This window comes from Dasypus novemcinctus, chromosome 3 (genome assembly GCF_030445035.2).
Source record: "Dasypus novemcinctus isolate mDasNov1 chromosome 3, mDasNov1.1.hap2, whole genome shotgun sequence".
NCBI lineage: Eukaryota > Metazoa > Chordata > Mammalia > Cingulata > Dasypodidae > Dasypus > Dasypus novemcinctus.
In genome coordinates, this window is record NC_080675.1 from 61,987,188 (window position 1) to 62,006,722 (window position 19,535).

At 34.6% G+C, this 19,535-nt stretch overlaps 1 protein-coding gene across 1 annotated transcript in view; it reads left to right on the forward strand.

Annotated features, from left to right (window-relative positions):
• SOS2 (SOS Ras/Rho guanine nucleotide exchange factor 2) overlaps window positions 1-19,535 on the forward strand; it is a 136,562-nt gene that overhangs the window by 89,829 nt on the left and 27,198 nt on the right. Inside the window, exons 9-16 of the mRNA XM_058293450.2 lie at window positions 1,031-1,158; window positions 1,661-2,316; window positions 2,718-2,799; window positions 4,279-4,401; window positions 9,798-9,901; window positions 13,081-13,303; window positions 16,461-16,580; window positions 16,718-16,880. Of these exons, the coding sequence (XP_058149433.1) occupies window positions 1,031-1,158; window positions 1,661-2,316; window positions 2,718-2,799; window positions 4,279-4,401; window positions 9,798-9,901; window positions 13,081-13,303; window positions 16,461-16,580; window positions 16,718-16,880 (1,599 nt within the window). The remainder of the gene's footprint in view (window positions 1-1,030; window positions 1,159-1,660; window positions 2,317-2,717; window positions 2,800-4,278; window positions 4,402-9,797; window positions 9,902-13,080; window positions 13,304-16,460; window positions 16,581-16,717; window positions 16,881-19,535) is intronic.

A 19,535-nucleotide genomic window follows, 5' to 3' on the forward strand; every position in this document is an offset into this window, starting at 1 on the left:
TCTGGCTTCCCATACATGAGGTCTGGGTTCAATCCCAATCCCCTGGTACCTTAAAATATATATATACATATATTTATCGGTTGATTTCTTTTACTGTGAGATGCTATTTTCAGACAAGTTTATGATCTGTTAAAAGGCTAAAGTTAGTGTAATTGGTTATGTTACATAACAAATATATCGAAGCTTTTTGATCTCTACAAACTTAAGTTTTAGGAATATGAAATAATTTGTGTGAATTTATTTTCTTAATATTTTCTGTATTCGTATTTGCTAGGTAATAAAAATAAATTAAAAGCTTCATGGTTTAGATATTTTGAACTATTTTTATATGCCTGGAAATTTTCCACAATGGTTTTCAAGATTATTTTGTTTTTCTCATTGCTATGTTAACAGTACTTTATATCTATGCTGTATTTATATATATATAGAAGGAGGGTAGGTTTGTAGGATCAGAATGTATACAAATACTTAATTATATAAAATTTTATGCTGTTCTTATAGAGTATATTTAAAATTAATTTAGAGTTTATTTATTTATTTATTAAAGATTTATTTATTTCTCTCCCCTTGCCCTCCCACCCCAGTTGTCTGTTCTCTGTGTCTGTTTGCTGCATCTTCTTTGTCCGCTTCTGTTATTGTAAGTGGCACAGGAATCTGTGTTTCTTTTTGTTGCGTCATCTTGTTGTGTCAACTCTCCGTGTGTGCAGCACCATTCCTGGGCAGGCTGCACTTTCTTTCCCGCTGGGCAGCTCTCCTTACAGGGCGCATTCCTTGCGCGTGGGGCTCCCCTATGCGGGGGACACCCCTGTGTGGCAGGGCACTCCTTGCACGCATCAGCACTGCGCATGGGCCAGCTCCACACGGGTCAAGGAGGCCCGGGTTTGAATCGTGGACCTCCCATGTTGTAGACGGACACCCTAACCACTGGACCAAGTCGCCACCAGAGTTTATTTTTTGCTGTTTCATTTAATTATGACAAAGTTGGAGGAAGAGAAATCAATGCAAATTTAATTTTCCTGTTTTATCTTAGCAATTGAAAGCATCTAGTGAAGAGCAAGAAGACAGAGAATGTTTGAACCAAGCTATTACTGCTCTCATGAATCTTCAGGGTAGTATGGACCGAATTTACAAGCAGTATTCACCTAGACGCCGACCTGGGTAATTCCAAACTGTTGAAAATATGAATGTTCTGCATACTTCACCTATATCTTATGCCTGGTTTTCTAAAGAAGTGTGATTTATAGTTATCGTAGTTGCATTCTTGAAAGTTACACTTTTATTTCACATTTTTCTTTTAGTCTTTTAAGATTAGCATTGTCATATTGTTAAGATATATTTAATAAATTTTAAAAAGATATGTTTAATTTTTTGTATAATCTATATAAGAAATTTAGGATTCTTGGTAATTTCCATTTTTCTGGCAGTAGGAATTAAATATGGACTTGTAGTACTTCTCTTTCACAGTAACGAAACTGAGGTATGTATAGGGATGTATCCAAAGTCATTTAGTGACAAAGTTAGAAGAAAGTAAATAATGTGTGTAAGATATATCATTTGGTTATTTAATATTTTGTCACTTGATTTGAGGTAATTTACACTTATGGCAATTAGGGTTGCCTAGTCATCAAATAAGCTAAATTTATCTTGGTATGTTTTCTAGGGATCCTGTTTGCCCATTTTATAGCCGTCAACTAAGAAGCAAGCACCTGGCTATCAAAAAAATGAATGAAATTCAGAAAAACATAGATGGATGGGAGGGCAAAGATATTGGACAGTGTTGTAATGAATTCATTATGGAAGGTCCATTGACGAGAATTGGTGCTAAACATGAACGTCATATTTTTCTCTTTGATGGTTTAATGATCAGCTGTAAGCCTAATCATGGCCAGTCCCGGCTTCCAGGTTATAGTAGTGCTGAATACAGATTAAAGGAAAAATTTGTCATGAGGAAAATACAAATATGTGATAAAGAAGATACTTGTGAGTTCAAGCATGGTTTTGAATTGGTATCCAAAGATGAAAACAGCATAATATTTGCCGCTAAATCTGCTGAAGAGAAAAATAATTGGATGGCAGCCCTTATTTCTCTTCAGTATCGTAGTACTCTAGATCGAATGCTAGATTCAGTATTATTGAAAGAAGAAAATGAGCAACCGCTAAGATTACCAAGTCCAGAAGTATATCGTTTTGTTGTAAAAGACTCTGAGGAAAACATTGTTTTTGAAAATAATTTGCAAAGTAGAAGTGGAATACCTATTATTAAAGGAGGAACGGTGGTGAAATTAATTGAAAGGTTAACATATCATATGTATGCAGGTATGTGAAAATGATTATGGGCATTTATTTACCTAGGACCTAGGATGTAAAATTTTTTAAGGATGTTCAAAAATGTTTGAAGCCTGGGGGGGATAAGTAGGTTGCCTCCAAAATATAAAAAGAATACTACAAAATCAAAAGGAATAAATACTAAATAAATGTCTCTAAAGTATAAAATTGTCAACTACATTATTAATATTCATAAAAACTACCTATTTGTAAATTTTTTATTTTGAATTTGAAAGCCAACTTCATTTACCAAGAAAGACAATTGGCAGAAAGAACCACAGTGGGAAGAGCCAGAGTAAAAAGAAAAAGGAAGGCATCCAAAATATGGTACTTGGAGTTAATTAAACTTAATAAACTGAACGTGTAACCTATTTTATGCTCTACCTTTACAGATCCCAATTTTGTTCGTACTTTTCTTACAACATATCGTTCATTTTGTAAACCACAGGAATTGCTAAGCTTACTGATTGAACGGTAAGAACAAATATATTTCTTTATATTAATATTTTGTGAAATTTAACTGTTTTGTACATTTCAAAGTGCCTAACTCCTACTAGTACTCAGGTAGTACTTGAACATAATTTATTTGGCATTAAATTAGCCAAATTTAATGTTAGTTCCTGATATCGTCAAAAAGAGGATTTCACTGAAATCCTTATTTATATTAAGATCTTTTCAGATCTTAGCAATATTTCAATTGGTAATCCAACCCAATTTTAGAGGTTTATAAAATTATGTATTTTAATAGAATTTGACCTGTGCAAAAAACGATACTTCCTTAAAAGAGATTTTTCTATTTTTCACTTTTTTAGAAAATTTTTATTCTGGAAAATTTCAAAACATATACAAGTGTAGAGAAAATAATAAACCCCATTTATCTGTCATCCAGCTTCAGTAATTATCAACTTAATAACAATCATTTCCCCACTCATTTAATCATCCTATCCCGGGACTTATTTCGAAGTAAATCTCAGGCAACATATTTCTTTTAATCTGCAAATATGTCCTTATATATTGTATAAAGATAAGGACTTATTAAAAACGTAATCCCAATATAATTTTTAGATCCGAAAAATTCACAATTCCTTTATTATGACCAATTTTTTAAAATGAAGTTTTGGATTTAATTTTTCTTTTTTACTTAGTATTTTAGTGGCATTTTAAAATGTTTCATAGGTTAAAATATAGTGCCTTGACTCCAAAACTGATTTTTATTTCACATATGAAAATCTTCATACTAGGGAGTGGGTATAGATCAGTGGTTTGAGCTCCTGCTTCTCATGTATGAGATCCTGGGTTCAATCCCTGGTAACTCCTAAAAAAAGAAAAAGGGAAAACTTTTTACCCAAGTTGTATTATAATTTTTGTCCCTATGTGATTCTGTGAACCTAAACTTATCAGGTTTATCGTAATGTGCTGTGAAAATCTATTTACTTGTGTTTTCTTGCCCAAAAATTGCATGTCTAAAATGAGCATTCTTGTTAGATTTATATTTTAGCTGTATTCTCTATGGTTGGGCAAGTTTTATGGGTTGTTTTTTTTGTTTTGTTTTGTTTTTTACTTTGATTTTTACTTGCTTAGACGTTTTTTTAAAAATTGTTAAAATTTCAATGTTATAAATATTAAGGACAGTTTAGGAGATAAGCTCTGTCATGTTCTTTAAAGAGGTCATAGTCCTCATGGCTTCTTTTCTACTGACCCTTTTCTGTACTCATCACTGTTAGCCATAAAACATTTTCTGATAAAAATAAGAATATAAAATCTTAGTACTATATAGGCAAAGGGCAATTTTTTGTAAAGTCATACTTTAAGGAAAGCTTAACAGTAATTGTACTTTTCATGTAAGTGGTAGGAAAGAAGATTGCTTAAAGTATTTTTCCTGCTGTATTTCAAATCCTTTTCACTTATATATGAACAAAAAAAATTTTTTAATCGTTTTGATTTTCTTCTCAGGTTTGAAATTCCGGAGCCAGAACCTACAGAAGCAGATAAATTGGCAATAGAGAAAGGCGAACAGCCAATCAGTGCAGACCTTAAAAGGTTTCGCAAGGAATATGTCCAACCAGTACAACTTAGGTTTGGCCTGAATATTCTATTTCTATGTGCCTTTCAATTTTCTATTTATAATTAGCACAAAAGTTCTTACCTCTTATTTCAAATATAGATATTAACTTCAGAGCAGTTAATGTTTGCTCTTTTATTGTGAAGCTACTCTTGAATACCCCAAAGAAATTTGGTTATTAAAATATACTGTGTCATTTGCATCAGATATCTCTGGCATGCAATATGTTACTCTTAAAAACCAGGATATTTGTCATTGTAAGTAAATATTGTAAAATTCCATATGATTTTGACTCCTGCTAGCCTTTACTCCTCCTTTTTTTCTCTCCTTGTCTCATTGTGGTCTTCTGGTAATGCTAGACTTTTTTACAATTTATAATATTTATGGAAGTCCTAGTTCCTTCCCCACCCTTTACCCCAAATAGATGTTTGTTATTATAGTTAAGAAATAATTTCTAAAAATGTACTTGATAATATCAGCTGCTACTTGATAGGTGGATACTGGGTGACAGGCATTACACTAAATGCTTTATCTTTCTTAGCTCCTCCTCACAACACAATTACCATTCCTACTTTATATAGTTCAGGAAATTGAAATTTAGCAGGGTTGAATAACTTGAGTTAGGTAATATGAAGTGAGTGGCAGAACAAGAATTCAAACCCCTGTCTGGCTGACTTCCAAAGAAGTGTGGGTTTTTTTTGTTTGTTTGTTTGTTTGTTTTGCTATTAAGCATTGAAAATTGGAAGCATCTTTGATTAACCTTCTTTACAGTTCAAGTGAAAGACAAAGTATCATCTGCCCCTTTCTCTATGTAAGAAAACTGAGTTATCTTAATATTTTATATTACTTAAACTTTTTTCTTCTTTCTAAATGTTAAAATGACTCCTTGATACTATTGACAATAACTTTCTATTTTGGAGATGAGTAAACTTACTTATTTTTAAAGATAATTGCCACGAATAAATGCAATTTTAGAGGAACGATAATGCTTCTAGCTACATTTCTCTCAACCACAGCTTTTTTTTTTTAATGATATACCAAGGCTAGGGATTGAACCCAGGAGCTCATAAGTGGAAAGCCAGCACTCAACCATTGGGCCATATTGGCTCCCCTGAGTTGGTTTGTTTGTTTGCTCGTTTGTTTTTTGTTTTTAGGAGGGACCAGAAACTGAACCCAGGACCTCCCATGTGGGAAGCAGGTGCTCAACCACTTGTGCCACATCCACTCCCCTTGTTGTTTTTTCGGTGTGTTGCTTCGCCACACAGGGGCCTGCGCCTTACTGTGCAGGTCTGAGATGCCTTTTTTCATTCCTTTTTTTTTTTTTACACCAGGAGGTCCTGGGGGTGGAACCCCGGTCCTCCAAATGGTGAATGGGAGCTCAATTGCTTGAGCCACAGCCACTTTGCAACAGGTCATTCTTTGCATAAGAACATGAGATTACCCATCAGTAATAAAGACTAAGTAATTACTTTTTTCTAGTAGCTGTAATCCATGCTCATATATTTTTTTGAGATGAGATACATTTAGTAGTCTAGTATGTAAAGGCAAAATTATAATGTGAGCCTGTCAGTCACAGATGTTCTTTAAGTGTTTATTTCTAAGCATTTTCTGTGATCTCAATCCTGTTCTTATAACTGTGGTGAGTACAAAATTAGCACAGAATGCTTTTTTTTTTTTTCTTATTTCTCCCCCCTCCCCTCCTCCATTGTCTGCTCTCTGTGTCCATTCTCTGTGTGTTCTTCTGTGTCTGTTGTATTTTCATTAGGTGGCTCCAGGAACCCATTGTGGGACCTTCTGGAGTGGGAGAGAGGTGATCATTCTCTTGCTCCACCTCAGCTCCCTAGTTCACTGAGTCTCATATTGTCTGTGTCTCTTTTTGTTGTTCTTGTGGTGCCATCTTGCTGTGTCAGCTCTCCGTGTGGGCGACACCACTCCTGGGCAGGCTGCACTCCTGCATGGGGCTGCACTCCTTGCATGGGGGGCACTCCTTGCGCACGGCAGCACTCCACGTGGGCCAGCTCACCACACAGGCCAGGAGGCCCTGGGTATTGAACCCTGGACCTCCTATATGGTAGGCAGAAGCTCTGTCAGTTGAGCCACATCTGCTTCCCAAGAGTGTCATCATTGACACCATGACATTATGACTGTATTCGGGGAAAAGACTACATGAAACAGTTATGTATTACTCTGATTTAAATATTTAAGTGTCAAAATCAGTGGCTTAGAAAATATAGCTTTATAAAATTTCAGGAATAGCTGAAATTAGGCCACAGTAATCAAGAAGACATCAGGAAAGAGGTAAAATCTGAGTTTGTCCCTAAGAGATGCATGGGATTCAGATAGGCAGAAAGCTGAATGTAGGTATTTCGGGTCATGAAAATAGTGTGAACAAAGGCCAGAAGGTAGAAGTAAGAGTGGTATGCAGAGGGAATAGGTAAGGAAATTGACTGAAAGGAATGATGACATTATGTTTCAAGTAGTAGTAAATGAGATTAACTATATGAAATGGGGTCAAATTGAAGATGGCCTTGAAATCCAAGCCAGATTGTGAAATCTGTCTTGTAAGAAGTGAAGGATTTTTGGCAAAGATACATGATAGTATTTTTTTGCAATATTTTGTTTTGAATTTTTTAACATATACAGCAAAGTTGAAAGAATTTTACAGTGAACAACCATAAACCCCCCACCTGGACACTACTGTTTACCTTTCATGATACTTACTTTATCACATATCTGTTCATTTATCATTCTTCTTTTGATCTATTAATCCTCTAATTTTTAGATGCATTTCAAAGTACGCTTCTCCTTAAATACTTCAGCTTGTATATCATTAACAGTTCAGTATTTACTTTGTTTTTTTCTTTTGTTGTAAAAATTTGCATGCAATGAAATACACATATCTTAAGTGTATTATGGCTGCATTTTAACAAATGCATGTATCTCTATAATCCAAACTCCTTTCAAGATATAGAATGTTACTAGCACCCCAGAAAGTTCCCTCATACCCCTTCTAATAAATTTTTGCTCCCACTACCCAAAGATTAGATTCTGTTTTTTCACCTTCAATTAGTTTTACTTGATTTAGAATTTCATGTGAATGGACTTTCATATTATATATTCTTTTATGTCTGATTTCTTTGTCTCAACATGCTTTCGATATTCTTCATTTGTTGTATATATTAATAGTTTCTTGAATTTTGTTCTGAATAGTATTCCATTCTAGGAATATACCACAGTTTATTATCCATTTCGGCATTGTAGGGCATCTGGTCTGACTCTAGTTTTTTACTATTATGGATAAAGTTGCTATGAACATTCTTTTATATGTCTTTTTGTAAATATATGTTTTCATTTATTTTGAGTAAATAACTCAGAGTGGAATGAATGACTAGGTCATAGGATAGGTGTATATTTAGTTTTAAAAGAAACCACCAAACCTTTTTCCAAAGTGATTGTACTATATTACATTTCACCATTATGAGAGTTTTCGGTTGCTTCATATCTTCACCATCACTTAGTGTTACCAGTCTTTATAACTTAGCCATACTGATGGGTGTATAGTGGTATTTTATTGTGGTGTTAATTTGTATTCCCCTGATGACTAATGATATTGATAACTTTTTAGTGTAAGCCATTCATGCTTATTTATACTAATCTTGTGAAAAATCTGTTCAAATCTTTTACCCATTTTTAATTTGGCTGTTTGGTTTTTTATTGAACTGTCTGCAAATATTTTCTTCTACCTTGTGATTTGCCTATTTTCTTAATAATGTCTTTTTTTGTTTTGTTTTGTTTTGAGGTACCAGAGGCAGGGATTGAACCTCAGACCTCATGTGAAAAGCCAGCGCTCAGCCACTGAGCCATATTGGCTCCCTTGAATTGGTTTTTCGTTTGTTTTTTTTGTTTTTAGGAGGCACCGGGAATGAACCTGGGACCTCCTATGTGGGAAGCAGGCACTCAACTGCTTGAGCTACCTCCACTCCCTAATACATCTTTCGATAAGCAAAGTTTTTAATTTCAATGAAGTCTAATTTATCATTTTTTTTCTTTTATAGGATAGTAATTTTTTTTTAAAGATTTATTTTTTATTTATTCCCCTTCCCGCCTCCCCAGTTGTCTGCTCTTTTTATCCATTTGCTGTGTGTTCTTCTGTGTCCGCTTGTATTCTTGTCAGTGGCACCCAGAATCTGTGTCTCTTTTTGTTGCGTCACCGTGCTGCGTCAGCTCTCCATGTGTGTGGCGCCATTGCTGGGAAGGCTTCACTTTTATCACACTGAGTGGCTCTCCTTATGGGGTGCACTCCTTGCGTGTGGAGCTCCCCTGTGCGGGGGACACCCCTGCATGGCATGGCACTCCTTGCACACATCAGCACTGCACGTGGGCCAGCTCATCACATGGGTTAGGAGGCCCTGGGTTTGAACCTTGGACCTCCCATGTGGTAGGCGGACTCCCTATCCTTTGGGCCAAATCCGCTTCCCGATAGTAATTTTTAAATTGTGTGCTGTGGAATCTAAGAAGTAGAGAAATGAAAGCAGAGCTATTTGCTTTGATCAAAGTGTAAACTGAAAGCTAACAATTTTGCGATCTCTTGAAATACTCTTTAAGCTTACCAGGCACACAATGACTTAAGATTGTTTCATTACGAATGCATCAGAGTATTTTCTCAGTCTGGAAGAAGAGTTATTGTCTTTCAGGTGTAGATGGGGGTGGGGAGGCTATCCTGTAAATTGACACTTGAAGTAACAAAGGGGAAAACATTAATGTAATCAATTTGTACTGCCTATATGTCTCTGTGGTGGAGGGTGGATTGTTTTATTACTATAGGTTGATTCAGTATTTCTATCTGCTTGCAAGGTTATAATTAATAATAATTATGTGCTACAAAACAAAATAGCTCTTATTCCAAAACAATATGTGTGTCTTTTTAAAATAAAACGAGAATGTAGGCATATATGTAGATTTCATAGAAATTTGATGATAGCAATTGAATTTGGAACCAAATACACTGAGTCTTAGTTGGCTTCACATTTTATGTGAAAAGTATCTCAAAATTTGAATTTTGAAAACTATCCTTTTTAAATTTAAGGTCTTAATAAGTTTTATACTCTATAGATTATGAATTTTTTTCTTATGAGTAAAGAAAGGACACTTTTCTTAAAGATAACTGGGTAATTAAGCACAAAAGCAACATGTATATTCTTATAAATATTTTTGAAGTATAATTTTTAAATAATAATCTGGAGACCTATTGTCTTCATATTATTTAAGCATTTAAGATTTAATTAAATACAAATTAATGACTGTTATATTGACCCTTGTATACAAAGCTATTACCATGGCACAGAGAAATGAAAGAAGTATAATTAAATGCTTAGATTTTACTAAAATATGTTTCTTTCCATTTTATCAGGATCTTAAATGTGTTTCGGCACTGGGTTGAGCACCATTTTTATGACTTTGAAAGAGATTTGGAATTACTTGAAAGATTAGAATCCTTCATTTCAAGTGTAAGAGGTATATTTAAAGGTTTGACTCTTATGTCACACTTAAATTTGTGTGACTTTTACTTATAAAGCTAAACTATATTTCATTTTTTAAAAAGCTTTTAGTAACTTGATTTTACAGACTATAAGGATCTCACATGTTTAGAACCATCTGAAGTCTTAGAACCTTGTCTTTTCAGATTTTTCAGGAGAATCTTTTTTTTTTAAAGAAGTCAAAAGTCCTCTTTAATAAATATAAGCCTTTAAATTTTATCTTATCTCAGGTTGCCCATCCTTCAACTGAGTAAAACTATGTGAGATTTTTATCTGCTTTCTTATTCTCTTTAATCTTGTTCTTCATTTTTAGATGATTAACAGGTTTTTAAAAAATAATATTTATTTCCCCTAGAAAAGTTTTTGGTGTTTTTTTGGTACCCCAAAGATAGGAGTTACAAATTCTCAGTAGTTTCCTACTTCAAGTTTCAGAACTTAGGCCATGAAATAAAACTCTAAGCCATGAAAATTTAACACAACTACATGTGTCATTTGTGTTAAATGTGTTAAATTGATGAATTATTTTTGAATCAAGAACGTTCATGTTTTACACGAGAGTGTGAGGCATTAAGTAAGAATACTATATCCTTAAGGAGACTTTTAATATAGAGAAACAGATGGTTCATTTGTTTTAACTTTGAGTAAAGATATATTTTTATCTTTTGTGCCTTAAAATTGTTCATAATGCTAAATTAGCTTTCTAATTATATTCTTAAAGAGCACACTAGGTAATATGTATTCTAAAAGTTTTAGAAACACACATTATATTATAATAAAGCAAGTAAATAGTTATGATAATGTTTATAGAACCAAGATTCTCAGCATAAGAAAAAAGAGATTCAGATAAAAAATCAAAGAAGTAAAAATCCTGTAATCCTAAATTCGAATAGGAAATATTAGAATCAAGTTATATTTTCTCTTAAAAAAATAAAAATTGCTATTTCCTAGTTTTGTTTTGTTTGTTTTGTTTTGTTTTAGGTACTGGGGCCGGGGATTGAACCTGCTCTCTCGTATGTGGGAAGCCAGCATTCAACCACTTAAGCAGTATCTGCACCCCAGTATTTCCCAGTTTTGTTATAGAATTAATCCATTGCAATGAACACTCTTAGTGCCCAGGTTATTGTCTCTAAATGCTGTTTCCCATTAAAAGGAACCAGAGCTCAATGGGTAAATGATTGATAACAAGTCTGAGGCAGGATATACACAAAATAAGCCTGGAACATTTGTCATACTAGAACTTAAAGAAGCTGTTAACGGGGAACAGATGTGGCTCAAGCAGTTAGTGCCTGCCTCCCACAGGGAGGTCCTGGGTTTGGTTCCTAGTGCCTCCTGAAAACAATAACAAACAACAAGCAAAACAAACTAGAAAACCAACTCAGGGAAGCTGATGTGGCTTAGTGGTAGAGTGCCGGCTTCCCACATACAAGGTCCTGGGTTCATCCCTGGCCCCTGGTACCTCCAAAAAAGAAAGCTTTCATTCAGGAGAGGTTTCTATGACCAAAGATGAGGCAGTTTGAGCATCAGTAAGAATAATAACTGCATTGGGTTGAAACACATCAAATAAATTTTTAAAAATCATGAGTTTAAAATGAGAAATAAACAAAAGCCATTGGTCATCTTTTAAGGATGCCAAGGAACCAGCTCATTATTTTGATGGTGTAAATAAAGGGAAAGAAAAATTTATTCTTCCTTTCCTGTATGAGTTTACCTCAAGATAACCAAATAGTTGATAAGGGAAAGTTTCTTTTATAGATATATTTCAACTATTAATAATAAAAAAGAAATGATAGAATTAGAATGTCACCATTTCTCAACTCCAAGTAAAATAATAGACCTAGGCAATTATCATGAGTGGCTTCAAAAATCATAAAAGGAGAGGTAACTGAATATTTTTTAAAAAACAAATGGCCTTTATTTGAGAAACCCTGATTTAAAACATGATCACTTTGGAATGAATCTCAAATAGAAAGAAATTACTTAGAATAATAACTCAATTCAACCAACCTTATGAATTAGTGGGTCCTGGCATAAGCCCTATCGATCCTCTAAAATTTGGGCTCTGGAATGGCATCATGGTCTTGGAGCTGAGCCTGAACCCAAACCATATTTCACTGATGTCTGTTGTCCCCTCCCACAAAACCTGGTGGGGTAGAAACCAACAGACACAGTCCAGCTCTTTCCTGGAACCAAGCTTCTCTGAGACTGATCTTTGCAGGACGGTGACAGGATGTGCAGGGGTTGTCTCTTCCTTCAGAGGCCAGGCAGGTAATATACATGAGAATATAGGCCAGGATGTGAGGCAAAAGATACCAGTGAGGCCTGTGGCAAACTCAGGGACAGTGAATTCAGCAGAAAACCCCAAATTCCAAATTTTCAAAAATATTGTTGGCCAAACTAGTTTGCTGAGGTAACTGAATTTTCTGTGCCTCCTATTACAAGTATTTTTAGTGAGTTTTTGTGCCAAAAAAAAATTGATCCTGAATCAGATCAAGTCTCTGTTCCAGGTTTACAGAAAATACAGGGTACAGAGCAAGTGATACCACAGGGATGGAATTGACAAAATGCAAACTTGGGAAACACTGTAGGACAGATGGTTCAGTTTCTTCAACAAATAAATTGCAAGGAAAAATGGGAGATAAAGGGGAAATCTATAGCTTAAAGCAGAATTGAGACGTATTGACTAAATGCAATGTGTGAATCTTGTTTAAATCCTAATTCAAACAAATTGACTATAAGAAAACATTTGTGAGACAATCAGGGAAATTTGAACACTGACTAGATGTTTGATGATATTAAGGAATTATTGTCAGTTTTTACATATGATAATAGTATTGTGGTTATTTTAAAGAGTTTAACTTTCATAGATACATACTAAAAAATAGACGAATTGATATAATATCTTGGATTTGTTTAAAAATAACCTAGAAAGTAGAAGGATAGGACATGAATTGGGTTCGATGACATGAAACCAAAATTGACCCAGCTGATAACTGTTGAAGCTGGGTGATAGTACTTGGTAGGATTGGGGAGGGGGGGATTGTAATGTTCAGTTTACTTCTGTGTGTATCTGTATTTTTCCATAATAAGATTTGCAATATAAAGATTTGCAATTATGTCTGTCAAGTAAAAGGCTTTTCTGTATGTTTTTTTTCCCAGGGAAAGCTATGAAGAAATGGGTAGAATCGATTGCTAAGATCATAAAGAGGAAGAAACAAGCTCAGGCAAATGGAGTAAGCCATAATATTACCTTTGAAAGTCCTCCTCCACCAATTGAATGGCATATCAGCAGACCAGGACAGTTTGAAACATTTGATCTCATGACCCTACATCCAATAGAAATTGCACGTCAGCTAACACTTTTGGAGTCTGATCTCTACAGGTAGACAAAGTTAATTTGCTGCTCTGTTTTCAAGAACCTTGAACATACATGCTCTACATAGTTTCAAACATTTTGCATGGGGAGTAGATATGGCTTAAGTAGTTGAATGCCTACTTCCCATATGTGAGATCCTAGGTTTGGTTCCCAGTGCCTCCTAAAAAAAAAAAAAAAAGCAAAACAAACTATAAAACCATAAAACCAGCTCAGGGGAGCTGATGTGGCTCAGTGGTTGAGCTCTGGCTCTCCACATATGAGGTCCCAAGTTCAATTCCTGGCCCCTGGTACCTCAAAAGAAAAAAAAAAAACTAAAAAACTAAAAAAAATTTTGCAATTCATGCATGCATTGAAATACCACATCTACGGCAAGCCTCTTGGCCTGGAGGTGACATGCTCTTCGGGAAGATTATCTGCAAGGAAATCCCCACCAAAATCATTTTTGAAGATAACTAGTGTCTTGCTTTCCAGGACATTTCCCCTCAAACACCAACACATTTTCTGGTGATTCCTAAGAAACATGTTTGTCAGATTTCTATAGAAGAAGAGAGTGATGAAAGGCTACTTGGACATTTAATGATTGTTGTCAAGAAATGTGCTGCTGACCTGGGCCTAAAGAGGGGTTTTTGAATGGTGGTGAATGAAGGTTCAGATGGAGGGCAGTCTGTCCACCGCGTTCATCTCCATGTTCTTGAAGGTCGGCAGATGAGTTGGCCTTCTGGTTAAGCATGCTTTAGATAGTTTTCCTTTCTCGAGGCAGTGATCAGGTTTGCCAGTTTCAATATGTTAAACTTGGTATACTTCATTTTGCCTGTGTATAGAAAGATTGAAATAATTTTTTAAAATCTTATAATAAAAGACATTGTTGCATGCAAAAAAAAAAATCTAAAAAAAAAATACCTCATCTATTCTCATGGACTTGGAAGAAAACTCATAGCAGTTTTTCATTAGTTTGTCCTGCAGGTAAAAGTTTTGTGACATATCACTCTTCAGGCCTAGATTAGGTGGATTTGCAAGAGGAGTGGCAGAGAGAAACTAATACAACAGAATTAACAACCACTTTCAAGTTAATCACCCCATTCTTATTCCTTATACTTTCTCAGATTACTTTAGTTTGAGGTGGTCCAGCCAAGGCAGTTAGTGTGGATGCTAAACTCCTGGCAAGTAAGTGAATAGAATATTGAGTGAGACATGCTTTTTCTTACCATTTACAACCCAGGCCCTGTGAAGAGTACAAGCCTTGCAGGTAACAGTCCTCTGTCAAAAAATAAACCCCCACCACTATCATTCCATCCAAACTTTTGCTGCCTTCAGGAGCTCATTTTAAAATACAAATACCCATAAGAAGTTATCTTAATTAGCAGCCAATTTTTTTTTTTACAGGGAAAAGTAATATATACTGATCTTAGTGTAAATGGAGAACATAGGAAGGCATCATAGATAAACTTTGTCATCTTTAGAATTGGGCCTCTGGTTGACCCTGACTGTCCCAAGCAAAATCAGACCTTTAGCACACATGTCAGAGGTTGTCAACATCTGATTCAGAGCTTCATGTTATGTTTTAAGTAATTTGTACTTTAGGCTGTTTTTGTTTATGTTGTAAAATTTGTGATGAGACTTGTTATTTGAGTAATGAAGCAAATAATACTTAGTCAAATTTTTCCTCATAAAGTGAATGTTACATGTACATGAATGGACATCAGAAAAAAAAAAGCACTTAGCTCTTTGGGGACAAACTATCAAGATATAGAAATGCCTTTATTGAATGAGATCTTACTCAGAAACTTTCAGGGAGCAGGTGTGGCTCAAACAACTAAGTGCCTGCTTCCCACATGGGAGGTCCCAGGTTTGGTTCCTGATGCCTCCTAAAAACAAAACAAACAACAAGCAAACAAATGAAAAAACCAACTTGGGGAGCCGATATGGCTCAGTGGTTGAGTGCCAGCTTCCTACATACAAGGTCCTGGGTTCAGTCTCTGACCCCAGTGCCTCAAAAAAAAAAAAAAGCAAAAAACAAAAAAAACCTTTTAGCAAGTACCCGTTTGTATTCAATCTACTGACTAAAGGTTTTATTATTTTTTTATGATTAGCTAAAGCTATGGGATATTGATGGCAATGCCACTGCTCAATTTTTAAATTATATGATCCTGACTCATTCTGTACAGTGACTTAATCTGCTCTTCTGTTTCAGTGATTTTTTTATTAAATATTTCAGGCATTCCAAAAATAGTGGAAAATGATATAATGAATGCTCATAAACAATAAAAATATTACAAATAAAATGGAAGTCCTTTGTGTAATTTCTTGAGTCCTATTCCCCTTCTTCCCCCAAGGAATAACCTGAATTGATGCTTATTATAATTATATATACCTTTATAACTTATATACTCACACACACATATAAAGAGTTGTTACATATATAAAGATTCATATATCAATTATAAAGACATGTGTACCCACATAGTAGTAAATTATATAACATTGCTTTGCAAATTTTAAACTGTATACTAATGTATTGTTCTGCAACTTGTTTTTTGCTTAAATAGCTTGACTTTTGTTCTAGTTGATGCATATAGCTCTGGTTTGCTTATTTTAATTGCTGTATGGTATTCTATTTTATGAATATTCTACAATTTATGCAGTCTTTGGATATGAACTAAGTTGTTTGAGATTTTTAACTCTTGCAAACAGGTTTTCGTTGAACATTTTTGTAAATATTTTCTTTTCATCTCGTGAGAGTTTACTTGGGATATCTAGGACTAGAATTATGGGTCATCTAATATGATTAGCTTCAGTATTAGTAGATATTGTGAAATGGTTTTACAAAGATGGTTGTATCAATTTTTACTACCACATTAGTATTGGAGAGTTAGTGTTTTTTTTCACATCTTTTCCTCTTTAGTATTATCAGTCTAGTCTGATGGGTAAAAAGGATTCTTATTATGGTTTAATTTTTTTCCCCTTGAGTGAGATATAGAGTTTTTTTTTTTAATGTTTGCAGCTATTGTGTGGATTATTCGGTATTCCATAGATTACTTGTTTATATCTTTGTCCATTTATCTATTAGGTTAATATATTTTTTCTTACTAAGTTTTAGAAGATCTTAAATACGTTCGATACTAATTCTTTATAGGTAAAGTTGCATTGATTTTTGGTTCCACAGGAAAGTCCAACCTTCTGAACTTGTGGGGAGTGTATGGACCAAAGAAGATAAAGAAATCAATTCCCCAAATTTATTAAAAATGATTCGCCATACCACAAATCTCACCCTCTGGTTTGAAAAGTAAGCTTTTACTTACTCTGTCTCATTATTATTAATAATAATAATATTAAGTCATATTGAAGCTAAAATTCTGGCTGTTATTTTCTAAGTGAGGTGAAGGTTTAGGTTTCTAAGCTATTAATTTTTTTTTTCATTAGGTGCATTGTGGAAGCAGAAAATTTTGAAGAACGGGTGGCGGTACTAAGTAGAATTATAGAAATTTTGCAAGTTTTTCAAGATTTGAATAATTTCAACGGAGTATTGGAGATAGTCAGTGCAGTAAATTCTGTGTCAGTATACAGACTAGACCATACTTTTGAGGTAAGTTTAGGCTAGAAATATTTCATCCATTTGGGTGGGAGATAAACATAATATAAAAAAGATTGCTTCTACCACCTATCTTCTTGAGTAAATCCTTTGTTAATCCATTTTCTTCCATTAAATACAGTAATTAATATATTAGAAAACACATCAATATACACTAGTAAGCGTAGCAGTTATCAAAGAATGTGGGACTTGTGAATCTGTTTAACATACTTATCTAAATATAATGTAGTGTTTTAGTCAGGGTTTTCCAGAGAAACAGAACTGAGAGGATATGATATGTATGTGTGTGTATATATGTGTATATGTATATATGTATGTGTTTATATATATGTGTGTGTGTGTGTGTGTGTGTGTGTGTAAATATTAGGAGATTTATTTTAGGATTTGGCTTATGTAACCTGGGTATTGGCAAGTCTAAGTTCCACAGGTAACACTGCAAGTTGGGAACTACAATGAAGGTTTCACTGAATTCCCCAGGAGAAGCTGGCTGACTGAAGTAGAGATAGAAATTCTCCTTTTGGCTGCTGAAATCCCCAGTTTTCTCTTTAAAGCCTTCAGCTAATTGGATGAGGCTTCTCTCTTTGCTGAAGATAGTCTCCTTTGTTGATTGCAGAGAGATACAATCAACTGTCTAATGGTTTAAATCCATGAAATATCCTCAATAACTATCAGACTAGTGCTTGCTTGCCAAACAACTAGGCACCATAACCTAGCCAAGTTCATACATGAACTTAACCATCACATCAAGTTTCAAATGCATTTTTAATGGCAAATTGATAGTCTCAAGTAAATGATAAAGGATTTTAAACATATACAAATAACTTGTCTTTAGTATATAGTCAAAGAAAGATAAACTTGGGGAGACCCTTTTTTAAAACTTAAAATTGTTTTACTTTTCAATGATAAAATAATATGTTAGTATTTATTATAGAAAACTCAGGAAATACGGAAAGTTTATAAGATATATATGTATACTGTGTATGTGTATATTTTTTATTAAGCAAAATTGAGATCATATTGTACATAAATTTTTTTGGCCTGCTTTTTATCATAAACGTATTTTTTTTGTTAGCTGGTCTTCAAAACCAAACATTTTAATGATGGTGTTGTTTTCTCTCCATAATTTATTTCATTATCCTATTATGGGACAATTAAGTTGGCTTCTGTTTTTTGCTTTGATAAATTATTTAGCCTGGTACATTCATATATAAAAATCTTTTTAAGAATTTGATTATTTCCCTAGAATATGTTTCTAGAGGTCGAATTCCTGGGTTAGAGTATTTGCACATTTTAAAACTTGGGTATTTTTGCCAAGGTGCTTTTTAGCAAGATATAATAAGTACCCTAAGTATTACTATATTAAAAACCTTTAAGAATTTCATATCCCCCCCAAAAAAAATAGCTTCTCATTTTTTACTTTTCATAAGTAGTTATGTCCAGTATTTTAACATGTTTATTGGCCATTTTTATTCTTTATGATTTTCTGTCCATGCCTTCTCTTTTTCCTAATTGGGTATTTGCATTTTAATGATTTCAGTAATTTATACATTAAAGACATTAACACAGTCAGCTATTGCCCGTATTTCCCTTAGTTTGTTTGTTTGTTTAAAGATTTATTTATTTATTTATTTTCCCTCCTTCCCCTCCTCCTGTCCTGCTGTTTTGCTGGCTGTGGTGTCTTCTCTTCTCATTTTTTCTCCTCTAGGATTCACCAGGATTCAATCCTGGAGACCTCTGATGTGGAGAGAGGTTCCCTATCAATTAGTCCACCTCAGTTCCTGATTTCTGCACTTCACCTTGACTCTCCCCTTGTTTCTCTTTTTGATGCATCATCATCTTGCTGGGTGATTGACTTTGCATGGGGCCCTGGCTCACCACACAGGCATTTGCCGCAGGCACTGTTGCAGGCACTGGCTCACCATGCGGGCATGCTTTCTCTTATTCTTTTTCGCCAGGAGACCCCAGGGATTGAATCCTGGTCCTCCTGTGTGGTAGGCGGAAGCTGTATCACTTGTGCCACATCTGCTTCCCTCCCTTAGTTTTTGTCTTTATTTTGTCTGATTTTTTAAAATTAAACAAAGTTATAATGTTTTCAATATATGAAAGTTTTATAATATTATATTTTAGTCAAATGTGTTAATTTCTTTGCTTTTGTGCCTAACTTAAGGTTAAAAGGTTAGAAACCCAGCTATACAAATATATGCCTTTGGGAATATGAATTTTTACAGTCGTTCTGGAAAGTAATCTAGCAATGTATGTTAAAATTTAAAATACATATGTACTTGTCCCCAGAAATCCTATAGCAATGAAAGCACCAGACTATAAAGTTACATGTAATAAGATGATGTTACCACAGCATTAATTTTATTTATTTATTTATTTGTTTCTCTTCCCTCCCCTCCCCCCCCACCCCAGTTGCCTGTTTTCTGTGTCTCTTTGCTGCATCATCTTCTTTGTCCGCTTCTGTTGTTGTCAACGGCACAGGAATCTGTGTTTCTCTTTGTTGCATCATCTTATTGTGTCAGCTCTCCGTGTGTGCGGCGCCATTCTTGGGCAGGCTGCACTTCCTTGCGCACATCAGCACTGCACATGGGCCAGCTCCACACAGGTCGAGGAGGCCAGGGGTTTGAACCGCAGACCTCCCATGTG